Source organism: Mycteria americana, chromosome 8, assembly GCF_035582795.1.
Source record: "Mycteria americana isolate JAX WOST 10 ecotype Jacksonville Zoo and Gardens chromosome 8, USCA_MyAme_1.0, whole genome shotgun sequence".
Lineage (NCBI taxonomy): Eukaryota > Metazoa > Chordata > Aves > Ciconiiformes > Ciconiidae > Mycteria > Mycteria americana.
The window spans coordinates 26,417,531-26,441,073 of NC_134372.1; the positions used below are offsets into that span (position 1 = coordinate 26,417,531).

At 49.2% G+C, this 23,543-nt stretch overlaps 1 protein-coding gene across 1 annotated transcript in view; it reads left to right on the forward strand.

Moving 5' to 3' along the window:
* The window catches only part of CNGB1 (cyclic nucleotide gated channel subunit beta 1), a 33,716-nt gene extending 11,339 nt beyond the window's left edge, over window positions 1–22,377 (forward strand). The window contains exons 13-35 of the mRNA XM_075511029.1: window positions 210–384; window positions 1,524–1,616; window positions 3,489–3,618; window positions 3,980–4,022; window positions 4,598–4,650; window positions 4,781–5,015; window positions 6,363–6,501; window positions 8,991–9,089; window positions 10,103–10,260; window positions 10,418–10,597; window positions 11,371–11,579; window positions 12,485–12,535; window positions 12,651–12,737; window positions 13,088–13,152; window positions 13,618–13,740; window positions 15,099–15,240; window positions 15,491–15,650; window positions 16,281–16,378; window positions 16,464–16,547; window positions 16,964–17,082; window positions 17,711–17,857; window positions 18,342–18,528; window positions 19,904–22,377. Of these exons, the coding sequence (XP_075367144.1) occupies window positions 210–384; window positions 1,524–1,616; window positions 3,489–3,618; window positions 3,980–4,022; window positions 4,598–4,650; window positions 4,781–5,015; window positions 6,363–6,501; window positions 8,991–9,089; window positions 10,103–10,260; window positions 10,418–10,597; window positions 11,371–11,579; window positions 12,485–12,535; window positions 12,651–12,737; window positions 13,088–13,152; window positions 13,618–13,740; window positions 15,099–15,240; window positions 15,491–15,650; window positions 16,281–16,378; window positions 16,464–16,547; window positions 16,964–17,082; window positions 17,711–17,857; window positions 18,342–18,528; window positions 19,904–20,119 (2,993 nt within the window). The 3' untranslated portion in view covers window positions 20,120–22,377. The remainder of the gene's footprint in view (window positions 1–209; window positions 385–1,523; window positions 1,617–3,488; window positions 3,619–3,979; window positions 4,023–4,597; window positions 4,651–4,780; window positions 5,016–6,362; window positions 6,502–8,990; window positions 9,090–10,102; window positions 10,261–10,417; window positions 10,598–11,370; window positions 11,580–12,484; window positions 12,536–12,650; window positions 12,738–13,087; window positions 13,153–13,617; window positions 13,741–15,098; window positions 15,241–15,490; window positions 15,651–16,280; window positions 16,379–16,463; window positions 16,548–16,963; window positions 17,083–17,710; window positions 17,858–18,341; window positions 18,529–19,903) is intronic.
* Window positions 22,378–23,543: the final 1,166 nt, after the last annotated feature.

The window sequence follows — 23,543 nt, forward strand, 5'->3', positions numbered from 1 at the left end:
AAGTGCCCAAGGCCTCTGTTTGGCACAGCTTGGGGGGACTGGGGCTGCACGGGTCTGTGCAGGCTGAGAGGTGCTTCAGTCCTGCATGTGGCAGCACCTCTGCATCGAGCAGCTCTTGTAACATGCAGCTAAAATGTGGGATCTGCCCTGGCCTCTTGAAAATGTGCTACTCTCACTTCATCACCTCCCTTTCCCTGTTCCTGTTTCAGTTCATATTGTCCCTGGGGAACCCAAGGAGACTGACCTCATCCTGGAAGAGATCGATGATGACTGGATTAACGAAGCCGCTTGCGAGATGATGGCCTGGGGTCGTGAGGCTGATCTGGTGGCAGATGCTCATCCCCTTCCCCCCATACAGGAGGAACCTCAGGAAGAAGAAAACAGGTAGGAGAAGGGAGATGCCATTGATGGGCAGCTCTGTGTGCTCTCCAGCCACCAGCGTGGTGGCGATGGGAGGGGATGAGCATCCCTGGGCATCCCTCCTTGCCAGTGCTGGAGGTGGACCTGGCAGCGGGCAACCATGGTGCCCGTTTCCAAAGAGAGGGGCACCAGAAGGATCCAAAAGGTGTTTGAGCAAACAGCCTTTCCTTCTGGCGTTGAGATTCAGGTTGGGGCAGGCAGTGGCAGAGCCATAAATGCAATGCTTCACGTTGCCCTGCAGAGGACAGCTGAAGGATGCTCTGCTTAGGCTTCCCATAAGTAGATTTTGGCCCTGAGGCAAGAGGGTGTTTGTACCTCGTTCCCATCAACTGCGTATCCAGCTGTCATGGCATTTGGAAATGGTAGTCTTCTGTATATAATTCATCCTACTTCTTCCAAAAGAAACCCCTGCTGAGGTCCTCCTGAGGGCTGGGCAATGCATTCAGAGCTGGGAGTGGGCTGTGTTGCAGCAGGGGGATGAGAGGTGTCCATGCACACTCCCAAAGGGTTTGGGAGCCCCCCAAAATACTCCCAAGCGCACATGCAGGGGAGGGCGAGCACAGCAGTCACCACCCGCGACGTGGGCGATGCTCGACTGCACTAAGCACAAGTGATGCCCAGAGCCACGTTCACTCAGCAGAGCTCTTCTGCTCAGCCAGAAAACACTGGACATGTTATAAAAATATTTTTGAGATTTTTTTTTTTCTCCTTAGTGTACGAGCCTGAGAAGCTGTAGGCAGCAAGCACATCCTGTCCTGGAGGGTGGATTTCCTTAACAGGGAGGTTTTGGTCAAAACCGGCAACAAGTGACCCCTAAGCACATCCTCTCCCTGTGCAAGGGGAATTTGAAGGCTCTAGGACTCTGGTTTTGCATTCCCAATCTTTTTCCCGTTCTTCCTCCCACCCCCTTGGGGCCGCAGACACTAATGGGCTGTGAAACAGCATACACCTGGTGTGCCTGAGCGTGTTCCCCCCCAAGGATGTTGGCTGGGGGATGGAGGGAGAACATCTCTGGCCAAAGGGGGTGTGGAGACTGGCAGTGCTCCTCTTGTGAGGTTCAGACATACTTTTTGGTTTTCATCTAATGAGTTTCTTCTTCTCAGGCTGTGGTTGTGCTCCCTGAGCGCTGCCGTGGAGGAAAAGGAGGAGGAGGAGGGGAAGAAGGAGGAGGAGGAAGAGGTGGAGGAGCGTGTGGGGTGAGTGGCTCCCGTCGCCTTTATGGCTTTGTTGGAAACGAGCGTGAATGCAGTCGTTTCACCTGCATTCACAAGCCGGAGAGGCTGAAACACCCGAGGACGAGAGAGCTCCTCTTGGCACAGCGGAGCTCCCCAGCCTGGCGGGCGGCCGGGGCGCACTGGGGAGGGGCGCGATGCGTTCAGGAGGGATGATTTCGCAAACCGGCTCACCCCAGGGCTCGCTGCTGACGCGGCACCTGGTGACAGGCGAATGTATCCTGGTGACACGGGCTCCATCTCCATCGCGGCCGCCCGTAGCAACCGCAGCTCCTGGCCATCCCCTCCCGCGGGGTCCGGCGGCTCGGCCAAGCAGGAGCCCCGGCTTGTGCCTTCATCAGGAGCTGGGAGCACCCAGCTCCTGGAGAGGGTCCACATTATTTAAAACCATATCCATTAATTCAGGGCAGTCGGGATTATTATGAATATTACAGAGCTGAATTTAAAGACCGGATTATGTGTTGTACCTGCAAATGCTACCTAATACAAGTAGGTACAATTTTACATATTTTCTTGTTGTGGAAAATAGCCGAGTTATAGTCAGCTGTTGTAGGTGGTGACTTTGGTCTAGATGGTATTTAGAAAAATCTTGCCGCTTAGTTTAGTGGTTTACTCTGAATTCACGCGAGATAAACATTTAGGGATTTATTACCTAGTACTACAATATTATTCTCTGTTAATTCCTCTGAAGTAGCTAGATTTTCAGGAAGAAGCTGAAAATGCATGATTATTCAGTGTTAAACCCATATCTTTTTATTTCATCAAGATCTGTTTCTGGAGCTCTACTATAGAAACTTGAGCTTCAGTTGTTGGGTAAATGAGAAGCTGCTCTATCCTTCGATGTGTTTGTCTGTTTATGGGAAAAGAGAGACACTGAGAGGTTTTCTAGATTAGGATGAAAAGACTTGCAATTGCATTTGAAGGGAGCCTAATTAAAAAAAAAAAAAAGGGGGGGGGTATTAAAAATAATTTTTAAAAGACCTTGGAAAATAACAGTTTTTCAAGACATGGAGATAAAAGAGAAAAAGAAGCCACTGTTTGTTACATACATCTTCTGACTTAGGACCTGCCAAGGATGCAGAAAGATGGTTTTTCCTTTTTCATGCATTTAGCTGTCTTAAAATTTTTCATTATCCCCAATCCCCATTTTGCAGCTCTCGCCAGGAAAGAGCAAGTCAGGAGATAAGTGCACAGAAAAACATGATGAGGCTTTTTTTTTTTCAGTTGTAAAGTTATATTAAACCAATAAAATTGATCTTGTGAGCCCCCTTTTGTCAGAATGGTGGAGCTGAGGTCTGTGCTTGCTGCTGAAGGAAAATGAGAATTATGTGCCCTGGTGGTGTCTTGCAGAGGCAAACGTGGGATTTGGATGGTGCTCACGGGGCAGCCCTGCCTGGAAATTAGGCTCTCAGCTTTTTATTTGGCAAATTTTAATTATATGAGAAATTATTATGCACAGCAGGAGAAACATATTGCCTGTATCTTTCTGCATATGCAATTTTTGCTTATGCATATGCAATGCCCTGCATTATTTATGCACCTCTCTCCTGGTCTCCCAACGTAGCATTTTTTCCAAGTCCCTTTTAACCTAGGCAGCAATATTTTTTTTACTGCTACTGTATTAAACTAAGATTTCTGTGGTATCATTCTCCTGCAAATGGGGCTTACAGCACAGCTGGAGGAGCAGTGCTCCCTGAAACTGGGAGAGCCATGCATTGTCCCCATTGACCTGATGCCCCCCCATTGATGTGATGCCCCCCATCCACAACATGCCCAACGTCAGAAAGGGCAAAAGCGAGCTCAGGTGCTTGTCTCTGCTTGATCTGTACCATCCAGACCCCTGCTCCGGTCACCTTGTCTCACCACTGATGAGGGTGTGAATGAAGTCTACTTTGCAGAGGAGGCCCTCAGGTTTGAGCAGCTGGAAGAAGCTGAGATAAGTGATCTCGAAGGTGCTTTTGAACAGGTATGGCATTACTCCCTACTTGGGCTCAGGTCTGCAATGAACTCTTGCTGCCCAGCGCATGCTGGGGACTCAGTGCTTGTCTGGGGCGATGCAGTGCCCTGGTGAGGAGCAGGGACCAGGATGGGCACTGGGAATGTTGCCATCTCTGGACCCATGTCCCCATCTCTGGACCTGAGACAGCAGCAGTAGCTGTGCACCAAGGGAGGGATGCTTTCACCCTAAAATGTTGGCACTGAACAACAAGCTGAGAGGCTGGTGAATGGTCGGGGGATATGGGGCAACCCAATCAAGCTGCAAAGTGTGCTCTTTTACTGACAGAGCAGGTCTTTTTCTCCTTAAAATGGCTTTTTTCACTTTGAAGGTGGAAGAGGAGACAGCTGAAGCTTCTGAAACCGATGCCGAAGGTATAATATATAGCAGCGAAATGTCAAATTAGGATGAACCCAAGCAGGCAATGTGATGCCCAGTGAGGGGAAAATGCAGCTTCTCACTGCTCACTGTCTGGGAGTGGGCAGCTGAGTTTTCTGCAGTGTGGGCCTGCATGGGCAGTCGCGGCTTTTCGCTAGCTTAAAGCATCCCGTGGGCACAGTGCAATGGCAATATTTTCATCAGCTCTGAAAGGCTGGTGCTTATGCAGTACTTAGTCTTGTTGATTAAGCAACCTCTGATGTGAAATAAGAGTTTCTCCTTCAGCTGAAGAATGTAGGGGTGATAAAAAGGATTTTCTCTACCACGTTGCTCAATTTGGGAAATAACCAGTGGCATAAAGTGCATTTTAATATAACCTTTTAGGAGGTAACGGGTTGATAATGAAACTTAGGTGGTGAGCTCCCATCGCAGCCTGAGTAAGCAAAGACAGGTCCTGGCATAACTCCACTGACGTCAGGGGAGTTGCACAAGGGATGGCTTGACCTGAGCCCTGGTACAGGCTGGAGATTTCTCTGCTCATGCAGACCTGCAGAGCACCCCAATCTTGCAGCAATGCTAGAAAAGCACGTGGTAGGATGCTCACCACTGCTGCTACCAACATCTGTGAGCGGTGGGTGGCAACAAAAACCCCAGCAGCTCTGCATTTCTCTGCGCTGACACAACCCTCCTGTCTCAAACCATTCTGTGTTTTATTGCAGCTTCAGATGCCTTGTCCTTTGCTTGAAGCACCTAGGCGCCTAGCAGCATGTCCAAGCATGCCCAAGACTTCAAGCTAGATCAGCTGGTGCATGACAAGCCGCTCGACAGCGGGGATGCCTCCCCTCCCAGCTGTGGCACGCTAGAGCAGCTCCCCAATGTCCCCCGTTACCAAGCCACCACTGCCTCCTGCATCCCCAACCTTGTCACCAGCAAGCCAAAGGCTGGCGTTGTCAACCCCAATTTTTGCAATGAAGAACAATCCCCCCTAGGTATTAGAGATGTTGGCTTTGATGGTGGACTTGTGTAGCTTGAGGGGGGCAAGGGGTTATTCCTGGAGTAGTCACTTTTTGTTGCTTTTTGGGGAGAAAAAAAAAAAAGCACGCTTCATGTTGCAGTGCAGAGGCTGGGGAAAAAAATTCATGTTTTTTCTGCTTCTGCCTCATCACTATATGTCTTTCTAGCTAAGCCCTAGAGACCGTTTGCAAATATCTGTAAATTATATGCTATATGTTTTGACCTGCTTGGCCAAAAACTCTCCCGAAGGACCTGCAGGCAGAGGGTTAAATATCTGCTGCACACACAGTTTTCTCCTTAGTATTTGTGCAACCCACTCATACTAAGAGGACAGTAAGATGGAGGTTTGCTATTCACAGTTTTCTGCCTTTTCTGCCTCAGAAGTACAAATTATGTTTCTGGAGCTTTGCTTTGCTTTGTTTTTAACCAGCAAGCCAAATTCTGCTGCTTTTCCTTACATGCAATGGGATTTTAACTTTGCAAACCAAACAGGCCTTTTGTTGGTGATTTGATCAAGTCACTCTCTGATCCATTGGTCCCACTGATCAGCATGGGACAGGAGGGAATGCACAAGGTCTTTCAGACATGTGAAAAACCCCCTTAGAAGAAATCCTGCAGGAAGTCATTGCATTTTGTTATATAGCTAAGAAAAAGGATGACACTTCACAGCCTGGCTGGCTGCGAGGTCTAGCCAAGGTAACCCCCAGCACCATTTCTCCCTTGGGCAATTGGCATCTCTCCTTACCCACTATAAACATCCAACCTTCCTGCTTCTAACATTGCTTGTGAGAGGAAGCAGTTATTATCTCTGCAAAAGAGAGAGGCCGTTAAGCACTTATTTAAATAGTGTCTTGTTCTGCATGAAAAGCAAATGCTCATGTAATTTAGAGCTTGCATGATCCATATGTTTATGTTCAGAAGACCCAGGAGATTTTCTAGACCCTGGGAGGCAGGTTTGCAGCTGGAAATCCTGAGTTCCTGCATAACACCTGCAGCTGGTAATCCTCATCTCCATCATTTTCCGAACTAAGTGGACCCAACACTCACACAGAGTAGTTGCAACCACTGCAAACTGGAAAAGCAGAAGGGAAGCAGGTAGCACTTCTTACAGTGTTAAAAACTGGGCAAAAAAGAGAAAGAAGTGCTCCAAACTGTTAGGAGAAAGGAGTGCCGGGTGAGAAGGGAATGGAGGGAAAAGGAGAGTCCTTCCAAGGGTTTGGGGGCAACTCTGTGGAGGCGATGGGGCTTGGGGATTCATCCTGGCTGCCAGCTGGGCCCTTCGCTCCTCTCACCTGCAATTATTGTCCTTCTCCATGGGCCAGGTAATTACCCCGCCGTGGACATCAAGGATGTGGACAGCGGAGGCGATGCTGTGGAGAACGATGGTACTCACTTACCGGTGCCCACCACTGGTGCTCCCAATGTGCTGGTGGTGCCTGGCATGGCACCAGCAACCCCCAGGTATGGCTCTGCCCAGGCGTGGTCCCCAGCTCCCAGGGGTCTCACCCCCCCTGATGGTGCCAGTACAGGAAAATTCATTCAACCATATGGAGTAACCCGTTTCTGGCAGGTTTGGACAGTGAGCCAGGGTGATGTGTGTGCTGTGGGTGTCACCCACATACCAAGGCATCAGAGCAGCGACCCATGGTCCACACCCATGGCCAAGCCCAGGCAGCAGCTGCCAGCCTCATGTTGCTCACCCTATAGTTTTATTTAGGCAACTGCACTCTCTACCTGGTCTCTTGAGGTGGCAATTTACATTTTTATTGTTTGTATTCAAATCCTTTCACACTTGACTTCTTGCATATTTGTGCAAGGGTGTTCATGCAGCTCTCTGTATCTGTGCTGTGCATTTCCACTTCTCAATCTATTTACTATTAATTTAGTATTTATTTAATATTTCACCTTTAGCTTTTATTTGGTCTGCACACACTCCTCCTCTTCACTAGCTATGTGGCTCTTGGGTCACTTTGTGTTGTAGGAGATACAATTTGAAGTCTCCCTGCATCAGTGGAAAAAAATCGGGGGTTTTAGTGCCATTCTGACCAGAGGTCTGGAGGTCCTGTCCCTAAAAATATCCCCTGTAGCTGGAACATATCAAAGGACCGAATGTTTTCCAGAGGATTATTATGCAGGTTCCTTTTTTTCCATGGATGACTGGGAAACTGCTAGACCTGCCAGGGTTTTGGACTTAGGGTTGCACATACATGAGCATCTCCATGGGACTTAACGTAACATCCCAGGTTCCCTCTGAGCCTTTCACCCACCTGTTTCCATAATATGCTGAAGTTTGTGTTGCTTTTCGGGTAGCTTCTGCTCCTTCTTACGTCCACATCTCCTGGGAGCGCAGGTGAACTACAGGCACTGCAGAATATCAAGGGATGTTTCCTGTGCCTCTGGAATTACAGCCTTCCTGGGGACGTTTATCTCCTTTTATATCTTTCTGAGGGCATCCATTAATCTGAAGCAAAAAGAGGCGTTTTTTTTTTCCCAGATGGACGCTGACACACAAAGCTTTGCATATACTTGGAGGGTGACCATGCGAGCTCTGTGGCCCATGCGGAGCCATGCCACAGGCAAAGAGGGAGGATGGCGATACCCTCTCTGCAGGGTCACCCTTACAGAGCAAGAGGCCATTAGGCTGTCAATGTAGGCATCTTGGGCTTGCTCATGGATGGGGATGGTCAATGGGGCAGCATGGTGCCCTGAGAGGGCAGAGGCAGGGGAAGGGCAGCTGGAGACCGGTGAGAGGCAGTGGATGTTGTCCTAACAACGTCATCATGGACCTTGCCAGGACTATTTCTCCAAACTGATGTGGTTTTGGGAACCTCTCCATCCACATCTGAGGGTACTTTAACAGGGGGGTTGGTGGTTTTCCTCTGCCCCTGGGCTGCACACTTGGGGTATGAAGGTTTCGTTGGTCTTGTTCATCTGCTCCCCTTCCCAGCAGGGCACGCCTGAGAGCCAGCGAGGCTAGAGGTGAGTGGGTTCATCACATTTGGCTTTCTTCAGGAGACCTGCGATGGCAGGACGACCTCCCTCGGCGTCCTGCTTGCTCCTGCTCCACACGCAGCACTGAGCCATTTTGCACCAGGGTCAGTGAAATCCTGGTTAATTTAGAGCAACAGCTGTAGTGGCAGAAGACAGTTTCTTTGTCGCAGTTCAAACTCTGAACTTGACTGCAGGTTTGCAAACCAGATTTTTGCCATGATTGTCATCTTCATATTCAGATCTCTTTCTGCCATGTTGCTTGCGCATGTGTGAGGAAGTTGTCCCAGAAACTCGTCTGTGCCAAAGGGAGCCACCAGCTGTGTTAGGACACATCTTCTAGGAAGACATCAGCTGCCACTGGCTTAGCATTGCTAGGACAGTGTTTATAGCGCTCCTCTTGAACCTGGAGCCATTCTTGGCTGTTGCACTTTGCACTTGGCTCTGCAGGTGTCAGCAGCCATTAGAGGGTCCATGTTATGTACCTGCTGCTCTGCAATTCACTCTTTGTCACAGAGGTTTAAGGTGCTACGGAGCCAGCTCAGAGTCAGGTGGTGTTCCCAGTACCCTCCCTTTTTTCCAAATTTCACTTTCTTGCTCCACCTTACCGGTATTGCACTTTCCTTGCCTGCCTCTGGAAGTGCAGTGGCGTGATAGTGCCCACCCTCCGTGCGTCTTGCCAGGAGCCCAAAATGGGTTGCAAAATGGGCCAGGTGGCTGAATGCCTGTGGAGCTGTGGGCTTGGTGGTGCCCAGGAAGGAACAGGTCTTTAGCAGCAAAGGAGCAGGGTGGTTTGCTCCCATTGACTTCAGGCAACACCAAAAATTAGGGGAAAACTGATACTGGTAGGAGAAGGGGAAGTGGAAACAGATGAGACCTGGGGGGAGGAGGAGGAAAATGGACAGGAGCTGGCTGAGGATGGGGGACAAGCCGATCCTCAGTCGCTGTGTGTGTGCCTGCAGGAGGAAGCTGCTGGTGCTGGCGGATGGTCTGGACGAGGTACCGGTGAGCCAGTCCCCCACCCGAGTGCTGCTGGGCTGGGACGAGGAGCAGAGGGAAAGGTGTGTGGTGGGACCAAGAGGCTCCGGCTCAGCCAGGCTCCCAGGTGTTTGGATCCTGGGGCTGGTATGGAAATAGCAAAGATCCTAGAAGTACTGAGGATACTAAAGAGAGAGGCACCTGTGCCTGCAGCAGGTCCAGCACTGTGTAACAAGTAATGCACCCCCCCCTCCAAAAAAAAAAACCCCAATCATGATGCTCCCTGGAGCAGAAACTGCTCTCTTGTTTTTCTTGTATTCAGGTAGAAATATTCTCCTTAAGACTAGATTTAACCACAGAGAAGATGCACCTTTGATCTACATATGCTATAGCACTATGGGGACACCTTGTTTTTACTGATTGTGGAGATATAACCTTTTTCTTCCATGTAGGAAGTGAGCACAAGCTGTGCATCACGCTCCTTGGGTCCTGGCTTCCCTGCAGCCCTTTGGGGACAGTCTTGGAGGGAGCTGCCCTCCCTGGGAAGCAAAGTCTTGGGGAGGGTCTGCACCTTCACGTGGTGCAAGATTTTGCCTTCTTCCTGGGCAGAAATAGTTGTGCCAATTATCACAACAAACCAGCCTGGAGCTACAGCAAATTAGCTTGTTTTTGTCCTCCCTTGTAGTGATGCTTCTCAGTCATGCCATACAAAGCATCTTGGTCTGAATCCAACCCAGTTTTAATAAAGAAGCTGAAAAGAGACAATATAGTTTATAAATTCAGGGGCTTGGTGCACATTTTCACCCCGTAGTTCTTCCAAAATCATCATCTTTCAAGCACATGCAATCCAGCCTGGGATCTTCATGCTTCCCAAGTTCCTCTGAGGATATCTCACACCCAGGGCAAGGATAAGGCTCAGGCTGGTGCTGCTTGATGGTATTTTACTGAAACCACCTTAACTTACGTTCTTCTGATTACACAATAGCCAAGTAAATATGGTAAATCCTAATTCAGGGTCCTGTAGGTTAAAAAATAGGTCATGAGCCTGCTCTTGGCCTTTCCTACCTGCATGAAATGTCTGATGGTCTCCTCACAGCCTGCCCGAGCGCATTGGTTCAGCCACAAGCCTGAGCAGTGCCGTCATCAACAATCGGCTCCAGGAGCTGGTGAAGCTCTTCAAAGAGAGGACCGAGAAGGTGAAGGAGAAGCTAACTGACCCTGATGTCACCTCGGACGATGAGAGCCCTGTGGCATGTGAGTTCAAGTGGGGCTGGGAGCATTTAACTGGTGGGTCCCCACATATGCTGTGTTTTCCGGGAGACAGCTGCTTTATTAACAATTTAAAGACCTTAAAACAAATTGCCATAAGATGATTTTCTGCCCTTTAAAATAACTGTGTGGCCTCTCCCAGCCCCTGCCAAGCTGGCGCCTACGGCAGCACCGGTGCCTCCCCTGGGAGGGGAGCCAGAGGGGGACAAGCCAGCAGTGGACGAGCACTACTGCGAGATGCTGTGCTGCACGTTCAAGTATCGGCCCTGGCTGGACCGCCTGAAAAACTACCAGTTCCCCAGCAGCATTGACCCGCTCACCAGTGAGTGATGGAGCACAGCCACATGCCCGGGCTGGGCGCAAGCCAGCTAGGGCCGGGGGAGAGGGGGTAAGGAAGGGAGCAGGTGAGGAGGTGTAAAAGATGAGACCTTGTAGAGAAGGGAGGACAACTAAGCAAGGAGCAACTTAGCTTACACCTGTCTACTAAAAAAACAGAGTTTTAAATTCCACTGCAAGGCACAGGCTTTCCTAAATACTTCCCGATGGCTGTGGGTGTCAGGAGCACAACCAGGCAGGGAAGGGGCAGCTGCCTTCTGCTTTTCAGGCTTTTTAGTGGGCAAACATTTTCCCTGTGGTGTGGACACCCCAAATGAAAATAAAAATCACAAAAGAAAAATCCACTGTCCAGTGGACACCTCACAGGAACTCACCTCCTTCCTTAGTCCTTGGGTTTTTCACAGCCATTTCAAAGCCCCCAGATTTGGGCAGCCAGCAGCTGGCTCAGGACAGCCTCAAGGCGAAAAAAGCAAAGCAAGAAAACTGGTACTGTGGGAGCAAAGCAAAAGCAAACCTAGTTGAACCAACAAAGTTAGAAGAGGCTTTCTGATAAAAAGCAATGTGCTCTGCAACTGGTGGTATCCACTTTGCATCTACAGCGCAGCTCACTTGCAATTAAATGCTGTCGATAAGAGATGTCCTGCAGGTTTCCTCCTTGCACTCAGGGCAGGTCAGGGGATGAAAACCCCTTTGCATAGTGGATTCACATGGATAAGGGGTGTGTGCCCAGCTAATCATGGTGTGGTTCCCTGTGCGCAGACCTGATGTATGTGCTGTGGCTGTTCTTCGTTGTCATGGCCTGGAACTGGAACTGCTGGTTGATCCCTGTCCGCTGGGCTTTCCCCTACCAGACACCAGCAAACATCCACTGCTGGCTGCTTGTGGACTACCTCTGCGACCTCATCTATCTGCTGGACATCCTCGTCTTTCAGACCCGGCTGCAGTTCGTCCGGGGGGGAGACGTAATAGTGAGTGGCAGCACGCTGTGTCCCACTGCTGGGGACCAGCTGCAGGGACCTCCCATCCCCATTACCACCAATGGCATGGATGGTGCTGGTCACTTATCTCTGAAACAAGCTCTCCAAGCTCTCCCACCATGGCTGTGGCTATCAGGGCTGTGTCCACTCTTGGAGGACTGCAAGCATCTCTCCTGCCATGTAGTGGATAAGCCACCCATCTTTTTGTCCACCAAACATACATATTTTTCCACTAAAGTCAATACCAGCCCATCTAGAAAGTGTGTGGTCCATGGTGGCCCCGTTCCTGGGTAGGGATGCTTGGAGGGTGTTGCTCTGTGGGGTGGTCCTGCCAGTGGTGCGGTGAGGTGGACGCCAACCAGCGCCGGCACAGCTATACGCTGCTAACCATAAGCAGACAGCATAATAAACTCTGGGTTTAATTTTCAGGAGCACAGCTAGGCAGAATGCATTAGCAATATGACAAAAGCAATTGCAATCTGAATGCATAGATCATGCACCTGAGATAAGTGAAAGCCCTTGATTTCGTTTCCATATCCAATTAAATAAGCTGTGAAAAATAAAACCTTGAGGATACAGCCATCCCATTGCCCATGCAAAGGTTCAGACAGGGAGATTTCTCCTGTAAACTCTGATTTTTGTGGTGCTGGCACTGCAATGTGCTTTCTCTGGGATGCAAATTGAGCACAAGATGTCCTGAGATAGGATGGGAAGATGGCATATGGCCAAGTCTTCTTCTGCTCCTTTTGCTCTGCTCTCCTTCCCGGGCATGAAGGGAGCATCTTCCCTGTCGTGGTGCAGAAGAGGAAAGCCAAGCATGACCATGTGGGCCATGACTTTCCTTTCTGTAAGCAATGATCAATCTTCCTCTCTCTCTCCCGCCTATTCCCAACCAGACCAATAAAAAGGCCATGAAAGAGAACTACCTGCGATCACAACGCTTTAAGGTTCGACGTAATTTTATTTATTAATCTGAATCTTTAATCTGAACCATGGCTTGCAGCTTCACCCCACCATGCCTGCAGGTCCCCACAGAGGTTTCTCTCTTTGTGTGGATTTCAGATGGATGTGGTGTGCCTCCTGCCCCTGGATTTCTTCTACTTCAAAGTCGGCGTCAACCCACTCCTGCGTTTTCCTCGCTGTCTGAAGGTGAGTGGACCTTACAAAATCAGGCAGAACACTGGTTGCAGTGGATGTGAAGGAGTCCCATGCTAGTTGGGGTAAGCTATGGCTTGCTAGACTCATCGATGATGACAAGAGGATTGTAAAATAGATGGAAAGTCTCGTCCCGCAGGCTTTGTGGGGCTGTTGGTCAAACACTTCATTTCAATCCTAAACATGCTCACATTTGAATAGAAGGGCATTTAAAGATGGAGTCATTCATTCTGCAGAGGGGCTGCAGGAGGGAAACGGAGAGGAAGTGGGGTTTTATGGGGACATAACTCTGCCGGTGTGGGCCACGGGAAGCTGGAGCATGCTGCTTTTCCTTCTCCTCCCAGTACATGGCCTTCTTCGAGTTCAACAACCGCCTGGAGGCTATCCTGAGCAAGGCATACATCTACAGGTGAGGGAAAGGGAGGGAGGGAGAGAGTGTGGACTTGCTGTTTGCTCCTGGGGAAGAAGGTTTGCTTTGATGTACACCCATTCTGGGTTTCTGATTTATTTTTCCACTGTCCCTAGACCAGCTGACATGGGTGTTGGCTGATGTAGGCAGGATTTGGGCGTCCTGGAGCCCACATGGGTAGGATCACCTCTCCCCGACCCAGTGGGGACAGGGGTGCTGGTGGTGAAGAGGAGCCACCAGTGGATAAGCTGCTTTTTCTGGCATTTCTGGAGCTGCAGGGCTGTGGGAGGGAGCAGCAGGGCCACAGATTTGGGTGCTCTGTGGTTCCTGCATTGGCAGGACCTGCATGGTCAGCACTCAGGTCATCGCTTTGAAGCTCCTTGTGATGGGGGTAATCTGATGTGTTTCTCCCAGCAGACACCATATCATCTCCCCTCCTGCTCTCTCTTATTTTTTTTTTTTCAGAGTGATTCGAACAACTGCCTATTTACTGTACAGCTTACATGTGAACTCCTGCCTCTATTACTGGGCATCAGCCTACGAAGGACTGGGCTCTACCACCTGGGTCTACGATGGGGAAGGAAACAGGTACAAGCCAGGGCTTGGGTCCTCACATAGCACAGCTTGCTGTGATGAGCTGGAGCAAGAACGAAGGTATTGGGATGCAGCTGGGTTCATAAAAACTCCTGAAGCAAAGGGTTGGGGATGCCAGGAGAAGATGCAGAGCCAGGGAGAATGACAGGGACAGGAGGGATGGGATGTGCAGTAATATACAGTGCTGCAAGACGAGGAGGCTGCAGCTGGGCTGAGATGGAAGGCAATGGTAGGTCAAAGCAGCTGAAAAACTGGGAACCTGGTGCTGGGAAACAAGGAAACACTCCCTGGCTGAATGGGATGGCAGTGTGAGCCCTGTTTCTGTTCACACTGACCTGCTGCCAGGTCAGGGTGGAGGCTTGAAGCTGTGCTTGGAGACGGGGGTCTGTGCTTTGAACCTAAGGGCTCGATGCAGCATCGCACACCTTGCGAAACTGGGTCCTAGGTGCCATATGTCAGGCCGCTTGGACCAGCCCAGCACCCTCATTCCCAGGAACAGTGGCTACCCCATCCCCTCACCATGGCATTTCCAAGATACATGCATTAAATATTCATTACAATGTCAGTGATGGATGCCACAGGGAGAGCACTTGGCTCGCAAGCTTGAATGCTGCCTCGTAGCGAATGCCTACACCTGCAAGTTGTACAATATGGGCAAAATAAAATACTGAGTAACATTTGACTAATTTAGCACCATGCAGTAAATGAGAGTTTCCTGAAAAAAGGCATGGGCAAGGGCATTAAAGACTTACTGTGATGCGTGGGTGTAGGTGAGGACAAGTGACTGTCACCCAGGCGCCTTTAGTGCAGGTGTTGCCTTCCCTTTGAGCACTCAGCTTCCCATGTTAATGTTGCTGCTATGTAGCTGTTTTGTGTGATATACATATCTGTATCTATCTTTAGGTGTAACTATTACATCCAAGGGAGTGCCCAAGACCAGTGAATCAAGAATTCACTTGACATCTCCTGAGTCCCATGCCCACAATTTGCTCACAACCCCCTTTTTTTTTTTCCCCTGACTATTTCTAAAAGTGTAAATGTTGCTGAAAATATGTTGCTGATTTATAGTAGTGCAGCTGAAAGAAGCAGAAAATGGAGTAGCCAGAGCAGCTGAGCATCCCACACAGAGGTTTCTGGCGGGTCCCTACATCCCTCTGCTCCTGTAGCATCTCCAGAAGCACCTGCAGGTGCAGTGGGGAGTCTGCAGCCCCTTAATTTTCCCTCCATCACCTGTAATTACTCTCAGCAGGCTCTGGCTTGCCATGGCCAGAGAATATGAGCTCAGTACCAAGGAGTGAAACAGGCCTTCACACCCGAAATGCCTTCAAAGCTGCTTCATCTTTTCCTCTCAGCTACATCCGTTGCTACTACTGGGCAGTCAAAACCCTCATCACCATTGGGGGCCTGCCAGACCCCAAGACGCTGTTCGAGATCATCTTTCAGCTGCTGAACTACTTCACGGGCGTCTTTGCTTTCTCCGTCATGATAGGGCAGGTGAGTGGGAATCGGCTTGGGTTCCCAGCCTCAGATGGGGAAGGTTTCAGTGGGGCTGGTCCACAGGTTTGTATCTCCAGGTTTGTTTTCCTTGTGCAAGGACCTGCTCTGCACTGGTGGAAGACAAAAAGGATTTGGCAGATGCTGTTATGCTGTTAGGACTCAGCATACATGCTCTAGACTGCTTAACCTGTGTGATGGATAAGCGACAGCAATTAAAACATCTTTTCCACCCCTTCCTCCCATTCAGATGAGAGATGTGGTCGGCGCTGCTACCGCAGGGCAAACTTACTATCGGAGCTGCATGGACAGTACCATTAAATACATGAACTTCTACAAAATCCCCAAAACTGTTCAGAACCGGGTGAAAATGTGGTATGAGTACACGTGGCATTCACAAGGCATGCTAGGTGAGATCCAACCGCTCCAAGCATCAACACTTGCACTGCATGTGTTTTACTGCAGTTGCTTTGCAGAGCTGAAACATTACTGTCAAATAGCACTAAAGTTTTGGGGTGGGGGGGTGGCTTGTTTTACTCTTTGCTATATGGGCTTGTTTGCCCACTGATAGGCCATCAAGGCTATATAGGCTGCCACCAGGTTGCAGCACCTTGGTGACCCAGCATCCCTCATAGCCCACTGAGTCCAGCATCCCACCCACTGATTCCTGGGGAGAGGGCAGTGACTGGCAATCGCTGGCCAGAGCGTGTCCAACAGCAAACCCACTAGCTCACCCTGACAGTAAATTATCATGCAGGACCCCAGCGCCCACTCTCCTGGCCAAGAAAGATGCTGGCTTGGGCTTACTGGTCTGTCTCTGAGAGCTGTTAGGGCAGGGATAATGGGAAGGGTGGCTCTCCATCACCTGTTGGCTTTAAACCTGAAGGTTGCTGAGAGGGCAGAGGCTGGAGGAGACCCTTCTGGGCGAGCTGGCTCCTGCCCTCTGCCACCAAAATGTGGGCTGCTTTCCCACTGCCACGCTAAGGACACGCTCTCAGATCAAGTGCTGGAAACAGCTAGTTTTCTGCTTTGTCTCACAGATGAGTCAGAGCTGCTGGTGCAGCTGCCAGACAAGATGAGGCTGGACATCGCCATCGATGTGAACTACAACATCGTGAGCAAAGTGGCCCTCTTCCAGGTACCCTCTGCAGCGCGGGTCCTGGCTGGTGAAGCCTGGCATGCCGGCACAGGCTAATGGCGCTGTTGACTCTGTTTCGGCTCAGGGCTGTGACAGGCAGATGATCTTTGACATGCTGAAGCGGCTCAGATCAGTGGTCTACCTGCCTAATGACTACGTGTGTAAGAAGGTAATGAGATGCTCGGGTGCCCTTCCATCCCTGGTGTCGTGGCCGGGCTGTGCAGGGCATTAGGAGCAATGCAGAGTGAGGAAAGCCAGGCCTGGCCCATCACCATAGCATCAAGCCGCTTCACAGGGAGGGAATTCAGAGCAAAAACATCTTTGATTGCAGCTGGTCTTGTGCAAAGGCTGACCTCTTCTGCTGCAGCCATGAACAGCAGGAGAGATGGAAGAGCCTGCCGAGCTGGAGGAGACTTTGGCATGCTTAGATGAGGATGCTCGGGAGAGAGCACCATCAGGACAAGGCATTTTGAGAGCTTGGAGAGGGCAGTGTGGTCGTGGGGGTTTCCAGCAAGATGCAGATTAGGGCATCCATAAGGTCTCCCTGTTTCTGGGCACCCCACACAGCACCCATCTTCATTGCAGGGAGAAATCGGCCGCGAGATGTACATTATTCAGGCAGGACAAGTGCAGGTGCTGGGGGGACCCGATGGCAAAACTGTGCTGGTGACTCTGAAAGCCGGATCCGTGTTTGGAGAAATAAGGTGAGTGAAGCATTGCCAGGGAGCCAGGGAAATACAGCTTGCGGGCTCTGGGTGAGAAGAGTAGGAGGTGGGGAGATCAGCAACACCCTAATTAATCTTTGTGATTGAGAGCCACTAACACTAAGCAGCATCTGCTACACAAATTACAGCTTTTTTCTTTGTGCTTTTCCACTATTTTTGTCATCATGCTGTTTTCTGCCTGGGGAGCTAGTGACAGTAAGCAGAGGTATTCGGAGTGATGGGAAAACGAATAAGAAAAGATGTTTCACTAAAACAGCCTCCCAGCCATTAATCTGCCCATTTCATGGGCATGTAAATTCCTGTACCAATTTGTAACACAGTGACAGAGCTTGCCTCCCTATAGCCCAGCAGACACTAGAGTGGTGTAAAATGCAATATTTAAACCTTCAAAAAGGCAAATAATTTTTTATATAGCACTCCATGCCAACATTTCCCAGCATTCTTTAAAAACTGGGCTTGGAAAATTTCTTCAGGAGTGAAAATTAAATGCTGAGTCCTCTGAAAGAGAGAGATGAGGGGACACAATGGGAAAAGGGATATTTTAAATTACAATTGTTGTGCTGAGCCTGTTAATAACAGCGTTAACGTCTCGCCCTGTCTCTCTCAGCTTGCTGGCGGCAGGAGGGGGAAATCGCCGAACAGCAAATGTCATAGCTCATGGCTTCGCTAACCTCTTCATTTTGGATAAAAAGGACTTGAACGAGATTTTGGTGCATTATCCGGAGTCTCAAAAGCTGCTGCGTAAAAAGGCCAAGTGCGTGTCGGGCTGCTGCTTTCTAGCCTGTGGGGTTTTAAAAAAAGCAGAGTACAGGTTTCAAGATTGCAGGGGAGATTTCTCTCTGTGCGAAGCACTGGGAAAACTCCTGCTGCAGGCGCCAGGCGTTAGGCACCCGTCCCCGGAGGAGAGCCGGGCTGGAGCTGCGGCGCTTCGGCAGAGGGCACCCGCCCCTCACTGCCGGGCTGGGGAGGCTGGCGATGCCCAGAGCCAGCCCAACCCTGCTTCAAGGCTTCACTACTAAAAGCGGGTGCACCTCGGGAACGAACGTGGCCAAAGTGCATCCGTTTAAAAATCTATTAAAATATTCACTTTCGGTTTTAGCGTTACTTAGATTTGTTACTCTGTCCTTCCTAAGGCATAAAAAATCCCTGTCCTTTTGAAGTCTGACTTTTCTGCATTATAAAATCCAGCTAATATAACATGTCCTTGGACTGAAGTCCTCTCCTTTTCCTCACTGTAGGAAGATGCTGAAAAACAACAATAAACCCCAAGATGAGAAGGGAGCGCCCAGAGACCCGCTGATCATCCCCCCGAAAGCTGACACCCCGAAGCTCTTCCAGGCTGCCCTGGCTGCCGCGGGGAGGATGGGGGGCAAAGGGACACTGGTGCAGCTCCGGTGGAGGCTGAAGGAGCTGAAGGCGATGCAGGTGACGCAAGTCAGCGTGGGGAGGATGGCAATTTGGCTTTGCTTCCTTACGTGCCAAGTTGCTGCTCTCCCCAACCAGCTCCAGAAACTGTCATTAAGGTGCCTTAAAGGAGTGAGCTCAGGTCATGGGGGTCTGACATAGTGCGGACAAATGGGAAGGGGTGGTCCAGCATCTTACACGTGGCCTTGGGAGAACGTCATTGTCCCACAGGGTTCGTTTTGCAACACAAAAGGGAAATACGTTGACTTTTTGCCCAGTTATGCTAAGCCTGAGCCTAGTTTCTAGCTGGGCTATAGCCACAGATGAACATCTCTTCTGTGCCAGAGACAGAGCCACTCATAATTAGTTGACATGCTGGCGGGACAGAGAGTGATGCTGTCATCCAGAATCCACAGGCCAGTCAATATTTGCAAAGCTTTCATGGTGCGTTTGGGGCCGAGGCCCCCAGCAGCAGGCAGGCCATGCTGCCAGCTCTGCATAAGCTGCCATGAAATCACCCTTGCTTTTTTGTCATAAGCAACTGAAAAAGAAAATGGCCCGGCTCTTTTTTTTTTTTCCCCTTCCAAGTGTCTCTGCTGAACTCATAAAAAAAAAAAAAAGGTCCTATCTCCATGCAGACCTTGTTGTTACCCTTCCCACCATGGAGTTATGCAGACTGTCACATCTGGACATGTAAAGGGAGGTGAAAGAGCAGCTGATAGGGAGCGCACGGTGGCCTTGAGGCTGGGTAAATATCCAGGGAGATGCTGAGCGTAACTGCGTTTCTGCAGTCCTTCACAAAAGCATGACGAGGCTTCATGCAATGCGGTGCTTAACACTGATTAATAACCAGTTAAAGGCAGTGGTGAACAGTGGCACTGCGTGCTCCATACAGTAGTGGCAACAAGACCCGTCATCAGAGGGTATACGTATTAGGAGCCAACCTCACTAATGGGGTTAGCAGGACCCCGTTAGAAGGACATCCCTCGCCATGGCACGTCCATAGGTGAGGTTTCTGAGGCTCCTCTCTAAAGGAGGCTTTAGGACAGGGCAGTGCAGGGCTGCTTCCTCACAACAACACTTCTGCCAAGCTTTTGCCAAAATCAATCCCTCCAGCTGCTTCAGGAGCAAAACAAGAGCTAGCGCAGGAGGTGTGAGCATTGCACTCATCTCTATGCACTTCTTTCAAGATGTGCAGGATATAATCCAGCTGCCCCTTCTAACAGGGGTCATCTTTGGCAGCAAGCTGACATCCCAATGATGAGGTCCAGTGCGGTGAAACTCCACAAAACACCTGCCTGGCTTTGCACAGCGCAGACGCTGTGGTTGGGCGTAGTGGACAAGGGTCTGCTAAGGTTGATTATGCCCTTTTTTTTTTTTTTTTTTTTGATTGCAGGGTTCCAGCTTCAGTCTGATCCCACCGAAATCACCAGTGCACCAGAGATTGCCTATCACCTCCCACAAAGCACGCACCCACCTGGGAGAAGAAATATTCTCAAAATCTTCTGATAGTTTAGTCACCATTCGTGTGATTTCTACAGCACAAGAAGATGAAGAAATCCTTGCTGCTGAGATTTCGGAGAAAGACGAAGAAGAAAAAGAAGAGAAATGAAAAACAAGCAGGTCCTGGGGCAAAAGTAGAAGTCAGGCAAATGCTTTTTGTCCTTAGTGATTTCCATGCGGTGGCTGTAGGCTTCGCTAAGTGCTGCAGGTAGGATCTGCCTTTCTTTTCTGCCTAGACCTTCACTCACTGTTGATAAAACACTCTGCCATATGACCCAGAACCATACAAGGCTTCTGTGCTCTGGATATCTATTTTTATTGAGCATCGTTATGAATATTCCCGCTAAATCTCAGGCCAGCCCTCTTGCTTTGAAATCCAGTCTTTCGGAGAGGGAGCCCTGAAGAAATTGCTTTTTATGGCTCTGGATGGTTAATGAGTGTTCAGATAAAGCGTGAAGAGTTATTCACCTCTGACAGCTGAGTCACCACTTGGCCAGAAACAACTGGGGAAAAAACCACAAGGTTTCTCTGTTGGGGTCAAGGTTGTCAGCAGCAGCTGGAGAGTGATTCATCCAAAAAGCATGTGGACTATGCTCACAAGCCAAGCACAGACCGAATCACACTGTCACGAGAAGGCCGAGGTCCATTTCGGTGTGCATAGACTGCAAGATGCTTGAGGGTCCCTGCGAGGTGCCAAGACCGCCTTGGGTTTGCTGCTGGGAAGAAGAGTTCCTGCCAGCTGTCCACCCTGGGGAGGTGGTGGGCTCTCCATCGCTGGTACCTGTTACGGAGAGATTTGATGAGCATCTTTCACGGATGGAGAAGCACAATCCTGTTCCTGGAGATCCCTTCCAGCCCTGGATTTCCATGGGTGCACCAACCTGCCGCTGTCGGAGGGATAAACTGCGTGCAGGAAAGGAGAAGCCGTGTTGGTTTCCAGCTGGGACAGGAAAGAGAAGTGCAGTAAGTGCTCTCCTCTCCCAGCCAGTGTTTCAGAGTCAGGCCAGGACCCCGTAGCGCACAAAAAATTGTGCACAAGCATGCAGGTGATCCCCTGCGCTCATTGCTGGACCTCAGTGACCTGCCACATTTCCAGCAGCCAATTTCCTTTCGGGCACTTTGTTGGCTCTCAGCAACATTTCCCATGGAGAAGCCACACTGGTCTTGCTCATCACTGCAAGAGGGTGCTTATGAAGGCACTTTCCCAACTGTGCTGGGACCGGGCTCTGAGTGGGAAGGCAAATGCCTGGTCAGCAGCCAGCACGCCCAGCTGATGGCTCAAGGTGTCCGATCTTCCTCCAAGACCACCAGTTTCTTGTCTTCCTCAAACCCAGTGCCAACTGGAGCGAGCTGCTGGTGAGCTGAGAGGTGGTGAGAAGTGGTGGGTGAGACAGTGCCAGGTGAGATGATGCAGACCCTCCTTAAGGCTATGGCTGGCCAGGTCACCGTGGCATCACTGGCTCCATCGAGAGGAGCTGGTTTCCATCCTCTGGAGGAAAAGCTGGGGCACGTTTTGCTGCAGGGAGCAGCCCTGGAACCATGGCCAAGGGACTTTTCAGGTGTTCAGCAAATACTGTGAGCAGTGCTGCAGGTTTCACAGGTCTGGCCATGAGACGGCCGAAGGGTCACGTTCATGAAGGGTGTCAGCACTGGCATTGCCTCTGTACGTGGGTGATCCCTCTTCCAATCAGCAGCCTGCGGTTGATCTTCACCTCCTACAGGGTCTTCTTATTTTGTTGCGTTTTTTCCCTCTCTTGCAAAATAGATGGGTTTCTGTGGTGGAAAAAGCCAGAATATATGTTAGTGTTAATTAACAATGGCTTGCTCTTTTTAAAACAAATTTAATGAGCTCCAATATACCGCAGGAGGGTCTGAAGACACCACTGCCCTTAACATTGCAGGGGAAACCCCAGACTCACCGAAACCTCCCTAAATGTTTCTTGTCCTCAGTCATTTGCAAGTGGTTTCCTGCTGGGTAGAAGGTTTTGGTGGGGAGTGCAAAGTATTTTTTTTCAATATATAAATATTTATATAATCAAACCAGGAAATGTGCAAAAGTCAAACTGGTGTTCTGATTTGCTGCTAGGATTTGATATAGTTTAGAAAAAGCATTTAAATAAATGCTGTAATGGCTGTAATGACTTTCATAATTCACTATATCTACAATAAACACCACATAGATTACCGTTCATTTGCTGTGGATTTACTTCAAAATTCTGGTTGTTTTCCATCTTTTTGCTCACTGATGCACTGACGGAGCCAGTAAAGTCCCCATGTGCAGTTCACAGATTTTCCAATAAACTTTTTAGAGGCTCGGAGGTCATGTAATACTAGTAGTAGAATTGTAGTATTTTTTTAATCACCAGAACAGGGGAAAAAGCTTTCTTAAATGGCAAATACTTGCATGAAGATCTTGGTTTTCAACATGCAGCATTAGGTGGTGATGAGATACATAACTGGTTATTGTGGAACTGTGGGGAGATTTGAACTTCTCCTCCTCTGCAATCTGTTTATGGCTTTAGTTCTTTAGAGAGATTATTCTCCAGATAATAATTAAGGTCAAGGTAAGGTTGGGCTTACAGGCTGGGTTGGAGAGTTGAGCTCAGATCTATTTGCTGTGAAGGACTATTTAGAAATGACAGGTAGGCTAGGAGATGGGCCGCTCATTTAGTGCCTCTTATTTTGGGGGTTGCCATAAATTGGCTTTCTGCTGAATTTTGTAATTCCATTAATTTACCAGTTTTGCTGTATTTGCAATGGGCTCCTTTTGCATTGGTTCATATAAAATATCTTGCAGTGTGCACTTATCACAGGTCTGTTCCTTCCACTGCCCTTGTAAAGTTCCTGATGGATTTGGTAATGCTCCATGTACCTTTACTGCATTTCTTATTAGCTTTTGCTCATTCTGCTTTGATGTCCTTAAGTGTTGGATCGATCTGATATGAGATCCTCTAATAATATTAATGCAGTATTTGGGGGATCTTGCTGGGCAGTTGCTTGTTGCCAGTCCAGCACCCTGGAAATTCTACATTGCAGTCTTCCTCCTAACTTCTATTTCTGATTAATGGATTTCTCAGAGGTTCATAGCCATAGAAATCAGGTTTTCTTGCAACAATATTTTAGCTATTGCTGCTTTTGAGCGAAATAAGTGGAACAGATAACTACCGAAGGAAGAAGCAGAGCTTGCTGTTGTTGGATCTGTATGAATGTGCTAGGTTTTGCCTCACTATCATAAGTAGCATCTTTACTGGAGGCTTTATATACACTGTTTTAATATATATATACTTTTATATATATATAGATAACTTTTAAGAGAGAGAGATATATACACTTTTTGTACTGGAGGGGTATTCATATTCCCTGTGGCCTGTGCTGTTACATCTTTCAGAAAAGTGATACTGATTTAATGTTCTGTATGAAGTTAGAGAAGACAAATGTCTCCAATTAAAAAAAAATCAACTTACAAAAGGAATAATATAACCCACCATAGACATCTGATGGTGGAGGAAGTTGTTTTCCTCTGGGTAGAAACA